Below are 18,672 nucleotides of genomic sequence, written 5' to 3'. Positions count from 1 at the left end.
CGCGTGCTTGTGTGTGTTTGTGTGTGTGTGCGTGCGTGCCTGCCGCCGTGTTGTTTGCACCGTGTTGATAGAGAGATGTCTAGAGAGTCACGCCGAGTACACCGGGAGCCGCATCCGCATGGGAGCTGTGGGCGTCGGCAAATGTTTCGAAAACACAAAGTGAGCACAGCGGTCCCACTGGAACATGTTCTACGCACACACACACACACACACACACACACACACACACACAATCGTTGAGCAGACTGTAAAGGTGAAAGGTCCCGTTTTAATTGTTTCTAATTTCTTTATTCGTACAATTATGTTGATTGTTCACACAAAAATATGGTATTCGTGTTTCAGTGAGAATGACGGTGTACCTTTCTGCGCGCCCACATTAATGCTAGAATCGCTGATGAGAGACTTAGCACAGTAGATAATTATCAATGGCGACAGAAGCATGAACTGACCAAACAGCGAGGCGACACTTAGCTGTGACCCCATTTTCTGTGATATGTGTTTGAACTAAACATTCTTCATGCACCGACTTTATTTTGGCCTCCGGCGGCTGGCCTCGTCGGATAGGATGACGTGAGTAAGCGCTTGTGACTGAAATGAATTGAGTCAGGCCCATCTAGTTTGTCACAGAAACTGGCTGCTGTTCTCTCGGTGCATCCGCGGGTTTTCTCCGGGTACTCCTGCTTCCTCCCGCAATCCCAAAAGGATCCGGTTAGATTCACTGAAGACAATTCAGACAGGGCAGCCCACTTAATGTGTTTTATGTGTTTATGTAATTTTTCAATAATATGCCAAAAAATATTCCATCACATCAACGTACATAATTTTTTTTATATATAATCGTAGGTCTAGTAATTGCTGATTATATTTGAGGAAAAAGAATATTTGCCTGTGAGTATTGTTATATTGTCTGTCTACATGTGTTGCTCCACGCTTTGTGTTTAAATATCCGCTCATTCAAGGGTTTTAAAACCACAACACTGATTTATTAGCCCATCTGTGGCGTTTTATATTGTTTTGTTAGCATCAAACTAAACAGACGGTCTTAAGGGAAAGCCATGATGTTGTTTCAAATACAAAATGAGTCGTTCTCTTTGTTTGATGTTTAGTTTGACAGTGAAGCATTCAACAACAGGAAGCCTGTTTTTTTTCGGGGGGTGGGGGGGGGGGGCTGGTTCACTCTACCAAACTGCTGCTTGTTGTGAAGTGAGTCAAGTTCACTGTCACCATACAGCGCAAGTCAGCTCACTTGTCTCTCAAGGCACCACTGTACTTCAAAAATGAGGTTTTTAAATATTCTAATCCACTGCCATAATTTGTCACGCAAAGAAAGGTGTTCATTTAGCAAAGCGATGCGTGCCACACTTTTTAGCGAGCCGCTCAAAGCATCACAGCAGGTTTGCGGGTGAAAGTACCCCGCTCTAATTGCCTTACACCAGTCAATACGCCTGCAGTGCGCGCGCCTGTGTTTGTGTGGTCAATAAAGTGTGCGTTCGGAGGCAATTGGTTGTTTTTCCTCAGCTTGACGCGTTAAATGCATCCACGGCAGCACGGCTGCTGGCTAAACAGTATCGATTCCGTCCCGTTTTCAACTTCTTCTCTCATAACGACTCGTCGCTCGATCGCACACGCCGGCGAGCGAGCGAGGAGAGCCTCTTAAATTACGAGACGGACGCAAATGTCCAAACGAGCGCCAACGCGGCCCAGCGTGGCCGTTAATGCCGTTTGTTGACAATTTGCGCTGATGACTGAAATGATTGGCACTCACGCCGTGGCTCTATTGTCTTCGCTTCCAGTCGACCGGCATTGGGGGTCAACCACGTTTTGATTGCTTTCATTTGGAGCAGCTCCAATTCCTCCCACTCCAGTGATGATTGTTCAAAGTGTGGCCATTATTGAAGCAACAAAGTGCTCGATGCTGCTAATTGACATTTTGGAATATCGAGCAGCAGTTTTTATGAGCGCGAACTGGAATTTGGCCATCTTGTCAGCCGCTCCACACATTTGCAATTCTTAAATATCTCGTGGTTATTGACGGTTGATTTTGATTGTACTCTAACAGATGGAGACTTGAACCCAGAACTCTCCACCGTGAGCCAGATGTGCGCAACATTCATTCATTCATTCATTTTCCGATCCACTTATCCTCACAAGGGTCGCGGGGGGTGCTGGAGCCTATCCCAGCCATCTTCGGGCGATAGGCGGGGGACACCCTGAACTGGTTGTCAGCCAATCGCAGGGCACGCAGAGACAAACAACCATCCGCGCTCACACTCACACCTCGAGACAATTTGGAGTGTTCGATCAGCCTCCCATGCATGTTTTTGGAATGTGGGAGGAAACCGGAGTACTCGGAGAAAACCCACGCAGGCTCGGGGAGAACATGCAAACTCCACACAGGGAGGCCGAAGCTGGACTTGAACTACTACCTCAGCACTGTGAGGTCAACGCGCTAACCACTGGACAACCGGGAGTCTGAGATCGTCACGTTAGACAGGGGTGGAGCTCGCATTACTGACCACTGTCGGGCCACGCCAAGTCTCGTCGAAGATTTCGATGAATGTGATTAAATGACGCAGGTAAATTTGTTGCCGGTTCCACACGACCGCATTACACAGAGACACTTGCACGCTCTGCCACCACACTTTGAGACTGAAGGAAAGCGTGAAATATATTTTATATTTATATATACATGGCAGAGAAGTCACTGAATGTCATACCATCCACAGCCAGTGTATATGTAGTATATGTCATTAAATTTCCTTTTATAGAGACGTGAACCTTTAACGTTTTTCCAGCACCGGTTTTGACAAACTGCAGTTGACAAGTGAACGAACTGTAAAAGTATAATGTCAACTTTATCTCATGACCCCCCCCCCGCCCCCACGCTCATCGTCTTCTCTTTCTCCACGCCGCCCCACCGTTTAAGCGCCCATCCGCACGTCGCGGTGGACTCACATCTGGAAAGTCCATTTAGTTCTGCTTGAGTCTCAGGAAGTTTTCACACTTCATGACTCATTAACCCGCAGACCTCCCCAAGCTAGCGAGGGGGCACGGAGAGGATGGCGGTGTGGGGTAGGGGGGGGTGGGTGGTTTATGCGGATGACGGGTTCGGGGGGAAAAGACAGGCGAGATAATGGCAGAGGGAGAAGGTTCAATTATTATCTTTGTCTCACGGATCGAACGCCGTGGAGTAAAAATGATGAAGGTGTGAAGATGGCCAAGAAAAGCAGACAAGGATGAGGGGTGATGAATTAAATACTGGATTGTGTGCGTGCGTGCGTGTGCGTGTGCGTGTGCGTGTGCGTGTGCGTGTGTGTGTGTGTGTGTGTGTGTGTGTGTGTGTGTGTGTGTGTGTGTGTGTGTGTGTGTGTGTGTGTGTGTGTGTTTGTGGGAGTGTGCCCAACCCAGTGTGACTAAAGTGTCTGAAAGTGGAGCTTTTTCTTAATGAAACACTTTTCCCGGAGTGATAATTACACCAGCAGAAAAGCAAGGACACCTCCTGTCAACGTGTGAAATTTTGTTTACTAAAATACAAAGTCCCCCAACCCCACCCCCACTGGATGTATATACGTGTGTGTGCGTGCGTGTGTGTGTGTGTGTGTGTGTGTGTGTCTGTGTGTGTGTGGCATTCAAATCACTACTTCATAATCAGCCCAATAAGTGCGAGCAGCCCTTGTCCCCAACGCGTCGCTGCATTTCCTGTCAGCTGACGCGTCGAGCTTATTGTACATCCCGGCCGTCCATTTCCCATCACAAATTTTATTAACTTCTTTCAGCAGATACCTTTTTTTTTTTTGGTTTTGTTTTGTTTTGTTTTCTAACCCCCCAGCCGCGCGCTCACAGCAGCCCCTCAGCCGATTGCAATCTTTTTGGCAAAGGGAGGAAGGACAGCCTTTCATTGCATGTCACAGTGGCTTGAAAACCCCTCGCCGAGGGGGTTGGATCGAAGATAAGCCGTGACAGAGCAAAAGCTCAGATACTGAAAGCAAGAAATGGAAAAAAAAAATGTCCATTGGTGATTGCACAAATGCAACAAAAGATACCTGTGTCTTTAATAGAATTTGTCTGAATCCTCATGTTGTTTTTTGTTTTGTTTTGTTTTTACACCCACAGGCGTTTTATTTAAACAAATCCGAGCAGCAGAACAATTCAATTATTCGGCGTGGCTTTAATAAAAGCTTCGCCGTGCATTACGCGCCATCTTCCCCTAATTCAAATTTTACGATTTAACAGTCAAGGCCTTTCCCATTACGTCTCGACACACCGCGTTACAATTTTTTGGGGCAAGGTTTATTGAATCAATAGCAAGAGAATTCTTGTCGGAGGAGCCGGCGCGAGTGGAGATTAGTGAGCGCGACTATGAAAAAGTTTCAGCTGCCGGTGCGTTTATAATCAACTGTTGGCAAACACACTGGCATCTGGCTGAGGAAGTCTTCCGTTTCAGACTTTTTTTTTTTTTTTTTTTTTTTTGCAAATATGGGATTTTTCTTTTTCTTGAGAAGTGACTTTTCCAAGTCAAGATTTCAACTGTCTGGTTCGACAAAACAGGTTGGCGTATGCGCGGCTCTAAAACAATAACTCTTCTGCCTCTCTGGGATTTCGTAACATGTCATTTTCATTGACAGAAATAATATATATATCGTGACAGAAATGAAATGATTTCATGTATCCATCCCATTACATGCAACATTTCAGCAAAAGTACTTTTAACGATTGGAATAAACCTGCCGCCTTGAAACGATACGTTTTTGGGGTTTAGCTATATTCGTTTTTAGCAGATGGCCCTCGTAACTCATGTTACTGGAAAATAGTTCGGATGGAAGTGTATTCTTGTGCTCACCCTTTTGTATGATTTGTTACGGAAGCATTACTTTGAAATGTAATCGTTTGTTTATTGAAACATGCGCGAACCACATGCATGATGCAAAGGCCGCTAAGTCAGCCCTGCGAGGATACAAACTATTACCTCAAGTTGGACACAAGTAGCAGCGTGGCAGATAGTGAACGATTCTTTCAAAAAAAAAAAAGAAAAAGCTTGTTGCAACTCCCAGTTGAAGTTTACTGTCAAACTAAACATCGAACAAAGAGAATTCTTCTTTGTGTTTGTGTCTCTGTTTCGGTATTATACTGTCCCCTGGTGGCCAAGGGGTGCACGGCAAAAACGTCTCAAAAACTGGTTAATTCTTTATTTTCTATTTCATCGCATCATTAGAATTAAAATCGTTGTGGTCATTGCCCTGTGTGTTTTTTAAAAAATACAATCATTTTGAGTGTTATTTTACTTAAAAAAATAAATAAATCAAATTTGTTGTTATTTTGGGGTGGTGGGCAATGACAAATCAACATCATTCGACTTCATTGCAATGATAAAAATAATGAAACTAAACTCAAACTAGAGACATTTACGATATCATTTACAGTTTTGATATTTTTTTTACCACATTCGTGATGTCCAGAATTGTCTTGATAACGACAGCCATTAACACATTAGGATACACAAGCACAACATTTTTTTTTTCGTTTTTAAATGAGTACCAGAATTACCCAAGCTAATAATGGTCATAATCCTACACGATCACCTATAATTTAGGCACATCTTCCCGATATAATTATAAACCGGCGTTAATCATTGTATCGGTGCTCTTTTGATTCCACCAGCAGGACTTATTAAAGGCCACTCTTTGCTAATTAGCTCCATGCTGGCTTTCACGTGAAATGAGCTCAGCCATTGTTGTGGAGTGCACGTTATCCAGCAACGGCAGCCGTAACCACTAAAGCACAAGAGACACTTGATGTTTCCGTGCCATGTCAACACTGTGTTCATGCAGGGGGGCGGGCGGCGGTGGTGGTGGTGGGGGCTTCCTTTATTGATGTTATTCTGCATTGGTGTGCAACATTAGCATGCATAACATGTTGACATTTTCCTCAGATGTAATGTCCTGAGTCATCAGCATGTGAATGGGTCTGTTTCTTTACTTTCAAATGCGTGACTGACGCAGTACATTGAACCCCCATTCATCATTGTGGTTACGTTCCACTGGTAAAAATCTGTGCTACAAAGAGACCATATTTTAAAAAAAAAAAGAAAAAAGTATTACATGTATCTTGTATGGTGCACCTGCAATTTGGTGAGAGAAACTAGACTAGACTATAGAGCAAGTAAAACCAGGTCTAAGTTGTGGTACAGGTTGCGTACTTGATTTTGGTGGATTTGTTTCAGGCGCATGAAGACAGATTTTACGCTCCGCTGATATGTGTTGTGGATGTCATCGTATTTCATTCATAAATATGGCAACAGAGTGCATTTAGCACTCTGAATCTGAGTAGAACTAGGGGGCTGCAAGTCAAAGGGCCCTACTTTCGTGCCCAGGGCAAGTCTGGCTCAAAGCGCAATCTAACTGTGTGCATGGGTGGAGTTTTATTACTTTTGGTATATTGCTTGACAAGGACAGAGGACTTTGCATCATTGCCAGATTGAATGAAATCGACTCCCGGCCCATCGAAGCAGCTCCCCTCATTCCCTTTAACCCTTTCATGCACCCTGTAACCTGATAACATGATGAGCTGTAGTAATCGCTGTCCCTGAAAGGGCAAAATTCAGGTTGGTTGCAGCGCACGCATTGCTTGACGTTGCGGAAGCAGAAATTAACTAGCTAGGGTCCGAGCATGAGGTTGGTGCGCGCAAAGTGCTTTTACGCAGAACTGCAATATCTCGACTCGTAGATGTTGTAGTCAGCCACGCATGTGACGTGAGCAATTGGAGACCATCTTGTCCTGATCGTGCGTCCATGTGTGAATCTGTCTACCTGTCTATAATTGCATGACACCACCTATGCCACTACTTAGACCTGCTTTTTCACGTCGAAAGTCAAATCAATTTTTTTGTTACCAAATTGCCAGATGTGCCAGGGGTGCGGCAGCTCCATCCGCCGGAATGCCCAGCAAGGCGCAGCGTGGTCCCAAACAAGCTAAATTAGAATTGCCCCGCCATCCACCCATCCGTTTTCTAATCCACTTCTCCTCATGATGGTCGCAGGCGTGCTGAAGCCTCTCCCAGTTGTCTTCAGGCAGTCGGCGGGGGGACACCCAGAACTGGTCGTATTGATATTTATGTTTCCTACCTTGTCAACTCAATGTTGATAATTGTGAAAAATCTAACAGATTTGTTTTTTCAGAAGTGTGTATCCAACTGCTAACCTTTCACATTAATCAGTACCCACAAGGTACAGCAGCTTTCAGTTTCAAAAAGTACGCATGACCTGTGATTGGCTGGGAGATGCCTCAGCTCCCTAATGAGCACGAGCACGATAGAAAATGGACGCCTGAACATTTTGACGGGATTCTTGGCTGCTAATCACTCGCTGAGTGTCTTGTGTCACACTTTGTTTTTATTTGTTGCTTGCGTCGTGCGTTTGATTCCTTGGTGGGAGGCTCAGCGGGTGGTGTGTGTCTGACACCTCTTTGCTTCCGTTAACCTCAATCAGATGGTGCCGAACCTCTGCGGAACACCTGCTCTCCCGATGTGCATCCAAATCTGTGAGGCCGAATCGATTGGGCCAACTCGGGGGATGGCACGACGGGCCCGCATCGGGGGGGGGTTGAGCGCTGGGTGCGGCGGTCTTCGTCTGCCAGCCTCATTCTTCATGCTTCTTTTAAGAGAGGCGTGCGGGCGAAATAACACCTGCTCATTAGGAGCACGGCGCCTCCTGGCTAATTCATCGTGGACTGTCACGAGCTTGTGTACGACCCCCGGGAAACACATAAATCACACGCCGAACCGAGCGGTCGAGCGGCCGGCTTTGTGCCCCCAACGCCGCTGATTTATCAAGCAAATTACTGCGACTCCTGCTCGGCCCAAACACTTTGCAGAGGAAATCACCGACTAACCCCTGAGCCAACCGATTTATTGAAAAACTGCTCCCCCCCCCGCCCCCCCCCAGCCCAACATCCCTCAGCCCACACTCACCCAACCTCCTCCACCATCTCTTCCCGTGCCACTCCACTCATCTTTCACCGACTTAATTAAAATCCATCCCGTTGGCTCGTTGGCATTTATTACAACCAGCGGGCTAATGAAACAAAGACAACGACAAACCCAAAGCTGCTTTGTGCCAGTAAACATTTTACAGCACTCCCCCCCCCCCACACACACACACACACTTAAATATAAGGCCTTCCAACCGTAGTGACATTTAAACAAGGTTTAAGGTAAGGGAGGGTAAGACGACGAGCTCGCGTTAGTCAATTATATGAACCACAAAAGCAGGGAAGAAAAACAAAGAGATTTAAGGGAAGCCCGATGGGGGGGGGCACTCATTACATGACATTGAGTTTTCTCGGCTCAAAACTCAATCAATGAGATGCTTAGTGCCGCATGAAGATGAGCGAATAAGCATATATTCGATCATATTTTACAACGCATATTAACAAATGTGGTTATAAACTGTTCGGTGCGCACTGCGGTTTGGTGCCCTCATCTGAATAGGAGCGTCTACGAATGCTAAAAGAATGTGGAAAATAATTGATCCCTATTGTTATTTCCTGATGTACAGAGGCTCTTCGGTTTACGACAGAGTTCCGTTCCCATGGCGTCCACCTAAGCCGAATTTGTACCTTCGTCGGAACTCGTCGCCAGGCTTATAATAGTTTTGGATTTTTCATTAAAGTTAGTTTTCATCTCATTTTGACCTTTTTTTTTAATTATTGAAAGTATTTTTTATTTTATTTGTTTTTATCCTTTTTTCAAAAACATGACATTTTAATTTATTTTTATTAGTTTTAGTATGAGTTTTTTTTTCTAAATATGTGGACTCTTTGTCGTATAGAAGAAAAAAAAGATCACTTGGTGTTATTTAATAAAGTAAAGCAAACTAGAATTGTCAAACAAGTATTTTTACTTTTCTTCTTCTGGACGCTAGTCATCCGAAAAATAAATTAAAACTAATAAGAATTAATAATAATATAAAATAAATAATATATTTCAACTGAAGCTTGTATATGATTTAATTCATCAAGATGAAAACAAAGCTTTAGTTATATTTATAAAAGGCAGATGAAGGTTCAGTAAGTTTTTGTGTTTTTACAAGGATTATTATTGTCGTTCGTGAACGACAACGATTTTTCAATTTTAGCCACCAGAGCCACTTTGATTGGCGCCGAATCAAGTTGAGTATAACCGCGTCCACAACGTCTCAAACGGCTGAAACGGCCCTTTTTAGAATTCGCCGACTTCAGCGCATCTGCGAAGTTACCAACACCGGTTCTAACCTGCTTCTGCTTCCATTTAGACGGTGTGCTGTGCCGGATTTGTGCCAGAAAATAGAGCCCTCAGTTTTATGGTATCACACGGATGACGAAGTCACGCTACCAACATAGAAGCCATGGATAACATTGACTTGCTTAACGGTGCATATGGCGTGCAGTGCGCATCTCTCGTGCATGTCAGCGAGGGGCGTGGCATTAGTCAGCATCTTGATGTTGTGTTTCCGGCAACGTTTGAGGTAAAATCATATGACTTCTGTGTGGTTTTGTTGTGTTTCAGTGAAAAGGGAATCAACAGCCATACCGTACAGAGCATTGCGAGGCTTAGTTTGTTGTCGCTGCTGTTCAACACGAGTGTAACCACGCTGGCTCACTGTGGGCCTTAATTGACTCTTCGGCTTGGGATGGAGTGGGGGGATGATGAAGAGCCGCAGAGCTTCTCAGATTGGCCATGATACTTAAAGTGCAAATGTGTCTGTATTGAATAAGCAAAACAACAACTCAATTATAGGTCTAACTGCCTAGACGGGAGGTCTAAATGACATTGTAGTCGGGGGTTCTTGGCAGTCACTGGACTCGCTCTCTCTCCCTCTCTTACTTCCTCTTGAGGTTTGGAAATGGCGGGGGGGGATACTGCATGGAGGAAGGCGCTAAATTAGCTGGCTGATCCGCGCTCATTGCCGCATACACATCCCCCTATTACCACCGCCCGGGCGCCGCTTAATATTCCGGGCATGGTGGTGCGCGGCTAGATTGCAGATTTATCAAATGGGAAAATGAATGTATGATGATCAGTTAAATTGAAAATCAGCGCCCGGGTGACAGACCGCGCTGACACCTCGGTAATTAGAAAGAAAAATGATGGCGTCCGAATGCATAATAGAGCAAAAACAATTTACGCCATACCTTTTTTTTTGGGGGTTGGGGGGGGGGGGATTCACTTCCACTCCTGGCTTGGCGTGTTAGCGTCCCCTGAAAATTGAGCCAATAAAGTGGATGTCCAAAGTCAAAGGGGATTGTCTGTCTTGCTCCAACATTGCAACAATGACAGACAACGTCAAGCATGTCAAATATGACGTCTGCCGATTGTAGCAAGCATCCATTTTCTTCTTTTGTCTCCTAAAGAGATACAAATGAGGTACTTTTTCGCAATCTAATCATTCCCAATACAAAAAGCCTACAAGGGCTACAAAAAGCCACCTTTGGTGAAGTTACTTGTTTTTCTTTTTTTTGTGGCGGGGTGATTCTAACTGTTTGACAGTTTTAAGTTAATGTTAACTTATTTCTTTTTATCAGGATCTCCTGTCAGATTTTACAGTGTGTAAGCAGTATAACTCATTTCATTCATAAGTCACATGTTTCCCTTTTGAGAAGCTTAATTTCGTATCATGAAAAAGAACCAATTTCTCTAAACGGACAGATCTTTTAAGAGTTTAATTTGATCATTTTCTTTATTTAAAAGCGTGAAAAGATCACGTTACGTAGCCTATGTCATGTCTTTTACTTTGGAAAAAAAAACCACATGCTATGTCCACTTCTTTCATTAAAAGGGATTTTTTTTTTTTTTTTTTTTAAAGGAACGCCCACTGCAAAGCATTCTTAGCTATAAGGAGCAGATCAAAACGGACATTTTCTAATTAATCGTCCTCTTGAAACTAACCGATTAAAGCAAATAAAAGCGCAGATTTCACCGGAATGAACGATTTAATGTGATTGTTTCGGTCGAAGGGGATGTTTCCCGAGGCCTTATGGGAAAATAATGTCCTTATGAATTAAATAATAGGGTTATTACTTTCATTGATTTTAGCTGTCTGGGAATTTAGTGTTGAGCTCGGGTCTTAACCCATCCTCCATCCTCCTCCTTCGTCCTCATCCTCCTCCTCCTCTTCCTCGCGTCTAATTATTTTCCTCTAAGCCGCCCTGCTTCCTGCAGCGCAAACAGCGCACTCGCCGGGTGAAAATTATGTAAATATTATTAAAGGGACTCGGGCGCGGAAATTCATTTTTAGCTCGGGCTCCGCGGAGCAAAGCCTGCCGTCCCTCGGATCCTGCGTCAATTTATTTGCAAATAAAGCGAGTGCTGTGACCGGGAGGGATCAGGGATATTTAGGCGCCCTGTCAACACGGCTCCGATGCGCGCACGCTGGCCAGAATTAATGCTTTTAATAATTGGGATTTCACTTTCCAAGGGACTGGGGTGGCGTTTATAAGAGCATAATCTTAACATGCGTTTCTTTTTTTGTTTGTTGTTTTTCTTCCTCAGTGTTCCATCAGGTCCTTATGGAGGTTGAACCCATTTTTGCGAAACTCCAGTTGTTGTCGTTGCGACTTTGGGCTTGTCTCGCCAGGCAACTCGAAAAATATAATTTAATTCACCTCCTTAAAAGATGATTAATTTCAGGTGATTGCATTTTTTGACAGGGGGGGAGGAGATGTATGTAGCAAAATACAAATCCCATAATGCACTGCGATAACTGTACGTTGCTTCCTCCACTCGCGGGAACACTTTTTACACTCGTTTGAATCAATTTTAAGGTAACTTCATGAAATGAGTCAAACGGCAACTCTAAAACTAGATTGTTGAAAATGTTAGCTAGTGAGACTTAGCTTGTGTTAGCTCAATAACCTAAAGTGCTAACCAGTTAAAGTAGAATTTTTTTTCCATTTTAATCTATTTTAGGGAAGCCCAAGCACCCTGAAAATTTTTAATTATAGTTGGAATTGTACTTATATATATATATTTTTTTTTACAGTGGAACCGGATTACGTATACCCTAGTTTTTGTGCCATTCATTTTTTTTTCTTTTTTACTTTTTATGAGGCCATAATTTTTTGCCAAATATTTCAAAATGAAATTTGCAATGTTGTTGTTCTTTTCAAATTCTATTTTTAAATGCAAAAAAAAAAGAAGAAGGGTTGAAATTTTGCCTTTTCACTTCATTATTTTCCCAAAATCTAAAGCGGTGGTTCTTAAACTGGATTCTGTGAATCGGTCTCACGGGTTCGACGGAGCCTCTGCCATGGAGGTTAAGACACACCCGACTCAACATGTCAATTCGTTACGACACGCCCGCTTGGCCATCACTGGCTGCAGATGATCAGGAAATTTAGTTCGCTCAGTCGTCAACGTGTGACTGTCGTGATAGTACATCGTAATTTTTTTAAAAACTTGTACTTATGTCTTGAAATTTTATGTACTTTTTTATGTTCTTAATAAATGTGTTTTTTTATCTACCTTGAATTTGTAAAAAGTCATATTTTAGTTTTTCACGGATGAAGGGTTCAGTGAACATGCATATGAACTCGGTGGGTTCGGTACCTCTAACAAGGTTAAGGACCACTGGTCTAAAGTTTATGATTGGAATTTTTACTTTGATGAATTTTGCAAAAATATGCAGTTTTTTTATGTCATTTATTCCATCCATGTGTCTAAGTTTGTTACATTTCGTTTCAAAGTTACCACTATTAGAAGTGGCTTTGTTTGTTGTTTGATGGCAAGAAATCTCAGGTCTACTTCCTCATGTACTTATCCAAAAATGGGCCTATAGCCAAAAAATCTGGTTCAAACATCTTTCTTTAGTTTGAGCCTCCCAAAATATAAAAAGATATTAAGGTGGGCCCTCACTCCATATTACGCCCCCCCCCCTCCCGAATCTTTATCTGGCTCACTCCCGTAGGGCCCCACAATAACAACAAATGACAAGGGGCTCCGGTGCCTTTTGTGAGGGAGGAGGAGTGGGGTGGCGGGACGCAAGGCAGCACGCCTGTCCTATTATGTGCGACACATGATCAATAGGGCGATAAGGCAGCGACATCAATATAAGCGACAGAACAATGAGGGATATCATCGAACATCTATCTTAATATAGCCGGCTACAAGGGCTGCCTGACAAGCGCGCCAGCTCATGAAAATTCCGCCCCACGAATCACACACTATCCCCCCCCCCCACCACCACCCCCACTCCCCAACCCCTCCCTCGTACGCTCAATAGTCTATGCGCACACACGCGTGCAGGCTGCCAGGCGCGCGCACGAGTGCCGTGCAGCTGGCTATTATTCCCCCATTTCAATTTGACACCCCTGCCTTTCATGCTAATTCTATTATTGTAGGAAGTTTATGTGATTCCATATCACTAGAAATCACTAATGTCTAATAACCCTTTGGGCTGAGGAGGGGGTTGGGGGGGGGTGAAGGAGGAGGAAAGGGGAGCTGCCTGGAGACCCTGCAGCAGCCAGTGGGAAAATAATTACTTTCATATCAAAACTCAGCAGGAGGCGCAGGGTCCTATAGCCGGCGGCCACTAACCTCATTCCAGGCCGGCCTTTTCAAATGAATAAATTTGTTAAAGCAATAAATACAAACAGCCAGACGGTGGTGAGAGAGGGGGGGGGGCAGGGGGGTAGGAGGTGGATTTATCTGCTCTAACGCCCACAACGGGCTACAACACAGGTGTCAAAGTCAAGGCCCGGGGGCCAGATGTGGCCTCGCCACATCATTTTATGTGGCCCGCAAAAGCAAATCAAGCGTGTCAAGTTCCATGATGCTTGCTAAAGCCTGGACCAAAATTTCAAATTGTCCGATGTAATCTGCAATAACAGTCATTATGATTGACTTCTGATTGTAAAAATTGTTTTTGATCAATTTGTTGTGCGCTGTGTATGTAATATGTGGAGGTGATTGAACAGTTATATGGTTTCCCAAAATTCATAACGGCCCTCCAAGGGAAACTGTAACTACAATGTGGCCCGCGACAAAAAATGTGTTTTTGACACCCCTGGTCTACAAGCTTCAGCCCCGCCCCCCGCCCCCTCCTTGTTTCCCATCCCGCACTCCATCCCCTTGCAAAAACAGCGCTCACTTTGAAACAATAGCTTTTATTTATCAAAACGTTGACATATAAATATCGTTTTTTTTTTCTCCTTTTTACAATATCTGAGGATTTCGGTTGCAAGAAAAATGTGTTTTCTTTACAGGTTTTGGTCACCAAAAAGAGAAGAGAAAAAAAAAAAAAGAAAAAGAAAACCTGCGGCCTCAGCTTTAGGACACGTGATTAAAAGATAGGTGAGGATTAAAGCCCCTTTTTCCACCGAGCAGTGCGGTTCATATCGACTGCAAATAGCCATCTTTATTTATTTATTGATTGATTTATTTTGCCATTGTCCAAGTTGTGCACAAACCCACAAAAAAAAAAAAAAAAAAAAAAACGGACTTGAATTTTGCCCCCTTCGCAATGGAGGTGGAGCCAGACACGCCGCAGTCCATCGATTGGGCGACGGATATAACGGTCGCTCGACTGTGGCAATGGGATTGCTTTGCCAAGGAGAACCAACACGTGCTCGAGATCCTCCGTGTCACGTTCGACCACAAGCTCACTGATTGAATTCATCGATGAGCTACCTTGTTACACAGCCTGCTCAAGCAGTTTTTTTATCCGCCTTTTCCGGGTCTTTTGTATACGGATAAGACACGCTGGCACAAAGTTGCAGCATCATGTCCGATTTAGAACGACATCTGTCAAAATAGTTACGCAATTGCTCTGTTTTTGTGTTCTTCATCAGTAATGCTTTTCCAAATATTGGTACTCAAACTATTTGAGTATTTCTTTCTTCCTTTACTCCTTACTAGGGGTGCACCGCTCCCAACTTTTTGGGCCGATCGCCGATCCCCGAGCTTTGAAAAGCTTCACCTGCCGATCCCAATTTTTTTTTTTCATAACCAACAGCGTGAGTCGTCAACGTTCCAATTTTGTTTTATTGTGACGCACCGAACAATACCTTTGAAACGATACAAACGCATTGCTGTAACCGCGTCTGAAGTCGTTTTCTCCGAAAAATATCTACTCGTCATTCCGTAGCAGACGGTGGCCGACTTTTGCGGACCTCTGCGGAGGGAGATGAGATCGGCGAACTGGATCAGTTTCATTTTCAGGGATCATCTGTTCACCGATCCTTGAAAATGAAGGAAATCAGCGCCGATCCCAATCCCGGCTAGTTGATCGGTGCACCCCTACTCCCTACATTTGAAAATGGGTATCTGTACTTTCAACTCCTTGGTCGAACTAGGATGGTGACTTCTTTTTTTCAACCGTCGAAGATGACAAGATGACGTTAAAAAAAAAAAAGAGACATCAATCGAGCTTCAGTTGAGATCCTGAAGCAAATCTTCCATACCCATGGCTTTATTTAATACGATATCAACTCCAACGGAGATTTGTGGTAGCATCAGTATACTTCAAGCGCAACGTGCGAGTGTTTTTGCCACCTTCTTATATCAAATGCGCGCTATTGTGATCCTGACCCGCCCTTGCCGGGATTCAAATATAAGGCAACGGTGCCCGGATCGTCCGATATTTGCTCTGACGGAGCGACTTGATGGGTTCTTTGAGTTAAAAGAGGCTTTGTGGCACTTCTATCTTGTCAATGGATCTCAGGGTTTTTTGCTGTTCCCAAAACCGGATCCGGAGCTGAACCGAACCGCGTTGCTCGGTGGGAAACGTGGCTAAAGTCTCCCAATTCCTGATATGTTTGCAAGCATCTATGCAGAGCTTTGGGAATGTTTGAACGAGTCCACTCGAAGAAAAAAATGGAGCTGAGGTGTACAAGGCCTTTTGTCGCTCGAAATCGTTTTGTATCCATTGACGCTTTTACAGCGCGGAAACATAACCTGGCAGTCCACTAAACCCAAACCGACTCCTACTGTAGCCCTGTTTTCTGACGGCGTCTGAGCATGCCGCTTTGTGTGCGCGCTCCGACGACAAGTGTTAGTCCATATCCACGTCCTCGCCGTCTGTTTCGAGCGCCTCCCGACAGTCAGCGTTTGCTCCGAGACCCTCGGAGAGGGCCGGAGACGTTCGTTCCTCCTTTGCGCGCGGCTCCTCGCCTCGGCAGCCGTCGGTCAGCGCCTCCCCGCGGACTCTCCCCGCCTCGCCGGGATCGGCGGACCGCGAGGATGCCTGAGACTTGGCGAGCGCGGGACTCTCGCCGGCTCGCTCCTCCTCCCCCTCCTCCTCCTCCACGTCGACTCTATTGCTAACGGGACTGTGATGGCGGTGGCGCGTTTTATGATCCGCGCCGATCGGCTTGGCGAGAGCGCAAGAGAGGTCGGTGGGAGCGCATGATTGTTCGAGGTGGAGTCTGTCGATGGCGTCCTGACACGGTGACGCCTTCAGGGCCGTTTGGGGCACGAGAAAGCCAAGGGGCTGATGGGTAATGGGGTAAAGCAAAAAGTGGCCTTTGCCCACCAGCGTCCTCTGGGCGGGCAGCGAGGGGAAGTCCAGGGGAGGCTTCCGTCGAGGCGTGGCGTCCGAGAGGAGGCTCTCCACGCTGAAAGGGTTGCGCTTCTGCAGGGCCGAGGACCTCGAGCCCGCCGGACTGCCGGAGCCGCGCGTGCTGGCCGGAGAAACCTGCTCCGCTTCTCTTCTTTGGTTTTGGTGGCTGAAGTCGTGTGGGGTTTGGTCACAGCTGGATTCGGTTTGGTGTCCTTGGGCGGCCCCGGACGTCAGGGGCAGCTCCCCGTGAATATTCCCGTTGGGGCCCGAAGAAGGCTGCTGCTCGCTGTCGGTGAACTGCGACACGCCGCTGTCGCTCTCGGAGCCGCCCGGCGTGTGGAAGCTGTCGCCGTGCAGAAGTTTGCTCTGCGACTTGAGCAACTTCCTCTCCTGCTTGCGTTTCTTCTTTTCGGCGCGCTCGTGCTCCCGCCGGGCGATCTCCTCGGGGTCCATGGGCTCGCCGCTGCACGTGGTCGGGTGAGAGTTGTGCGCGGGCCGCCCGGGCCCTTTCTTCGTGTTCTCCTTCTTCCTCCACTTAGCGCGTCGGTTCTGGAACCAAACCTGCGCACACAAACACACAAGACTTTACTTCAAAGACAACATCATGAGAATATTTCCAATTTGTTGAAACTAAGGGGGTTGGGGTTGTTTGTTTGTTTAGATGCCACAGGTTCAGCCTTTCTGTCATCTTGCACTTAGTACAGGACACAATTTGGGTCAATCGCAGTTGTCAAACTTCCGCATCCTTAGTGGATCTCGTCTCATTTTAGTCTCCTATTAGGTCACTGCAGTCGACTGACTACCTTTTATTTATTGCGCCTCACACAGGATTAAAATTTGAAGGTGATGGGTCGCCATGTAGTCTGTTGCTCCCAAATTGTGGCATGCGCTTTTGTTTCAGCTTGACATTTTTCAAGCGCAAAATCTGTTTGGCGGGCAATACAATGAGACTTGATTGGTTGATGACGGTTTCTTTCTTTTTTTTTTTTTTTTTTTTTTGACAGCCTTGTTTTTTTTTTTCCTGTTTGAATTTGCAATTGTATGTTTGTGAAGCACTTTGAAAAGTGCTCGACAAATTTACAGACTTACTTGTCAGCAAAACAAAACACACACTTTAGCTCCCTGCCGTGATGCTGCAAGTGACTTAATGAGCTGACTGTAAGTAAATTAATTAGCAAAGAAAATCATCAAAGTCAATTAAAATAGATACAAGGACAGACTGTATATTAAGGGACTTTTCCCTTACTGAGAATTTGGCATGCGCCGTATAAATGGCCTCAGCAGATGTTTATTTAATGTGAGCATATGTATGTTTTTATAAGCAACTTGTGCTCACTGTAAATCATTGGAACAAAAATGAAACAAGGCACCAAAACCGGCTCCATTAAAATTCCCGAGCTCAGATTCATGTTCATATCTAACAAGGTATACGTTGGTAAAAAAATACCAAAGTGCAAATGAGTTATTCACATAACATCAGCAAAATCCAAACACATCCATCCATTTTTTTTCAATTTTCTACACAACTAATTCAGCAAGGACTGTGAATGGCATCATTCAATTCTCCTTAAACAGCACCCCGCAATCTATACCAACCAAATTATGCCTGCCTAGCAGATTGCTTCTATTGACCAGGTGAAATGATCACTCCACTCATCTTAAACACATCGCACAAAAAAAAAAAACATTCACTTTTTGCTCAGTGACTCTCACTTTTAAACACGTGGCAAAATTTGAGCATCCATTTTGAGTATTTCAAACTCTTGATTATTAACCCTTGACTGTGTACTTTCTTTTTCTGCGCTTCTATAAATAGTCGCCGTTTTCGCATTTATTTATTTGATTGATTGGCAGATTTGCTCTTTTTCAGGCCGCTCTTTTGGCAGTGAGTATAGTAGATTGAACATCGTCTTCCATCAAATGTACACACATCAAAGAAGGAAGCCTTGTTGGTATAAAGTGGCCTGGCAGCGTTTGCGTTCATCACCGATGAGTTTGCTTCGTGCCCAACTCTGCCGATTAAAATCGAATCGCTGCCGAACTAATTGGGTGCGTTTCATTATAAGACCAGCACACACCGTCCACACCAGCCCTCGGCTCCTCGCAGGACTGCCGTCTTCGGAGCCGGCCAAGAGCGACGAAG

General features: G+C 44.9%; 1 protein-coding gene and 1 long non-coding RNA gene across 4 annotated transcripts in view; one reads left to right on the top strand and one right to left on the bottom strand.

The window, feature by feature from the left end:
* Positions 1-7,583, top strand: part of LOC109511046 (uncharacterized) — an 82,652-nt gene extending 75,069 nt beyond the window's left edge. For all 3 annotated transcript variants that reach the window (XR_002167227.1, XR_002167228.1, XR_002167229.1), the window contains one exon: positions 7,485-7,583. This is a non-coding gene — a long non-coding RNA (uncharacterized LOC109511046). The remainder of the gene's footprint in view (positions 1-7,484) is intronic.
* Positions 7,584-14,980: 7,397 nt separating this feature from the next.
* Positions 14,981-18,672, bottom strand: part of LOC109511040 (homeobox protein unc-4 homolog) — a 6,804-nt gene continuing 3,112 nt past the window's right edge. Inside the window, exon 3 of the mRNA XM_019861775.1 lies at positions 14,981-17,090. Coding sequence (XP_019717334.1) covers positions 16,023-17,090 — 1,068 coding nt within the window. The 3' untranslated portion in view covers positions 14,981-16,022. The remainder of the gene's footprint in view (positions 17,091-18,672) is intronic.

The sequence above is a fragment of the Hippocampus comes genome, unplaced genomic scaffold (assembly GCF_001891065.2).
Source record: "Hippocampus comes isolate QL1 unplaced genomic scaffold, H_comes_QL1_v1.1 scaffold7, whole genome shotgun sequence".
Lineage (NCBI taxonomy): Eukaryota > Metazoa > Chordata > Actinopteri > Syngnathiformes > Syngnathidae > Hippocampus > Hippocampus comes.
The sequence above is the reverse complement of the archived record's forward strand: the minus strand, read 5'-3'. Positions and strand labels throughout refer to the sequence as shown.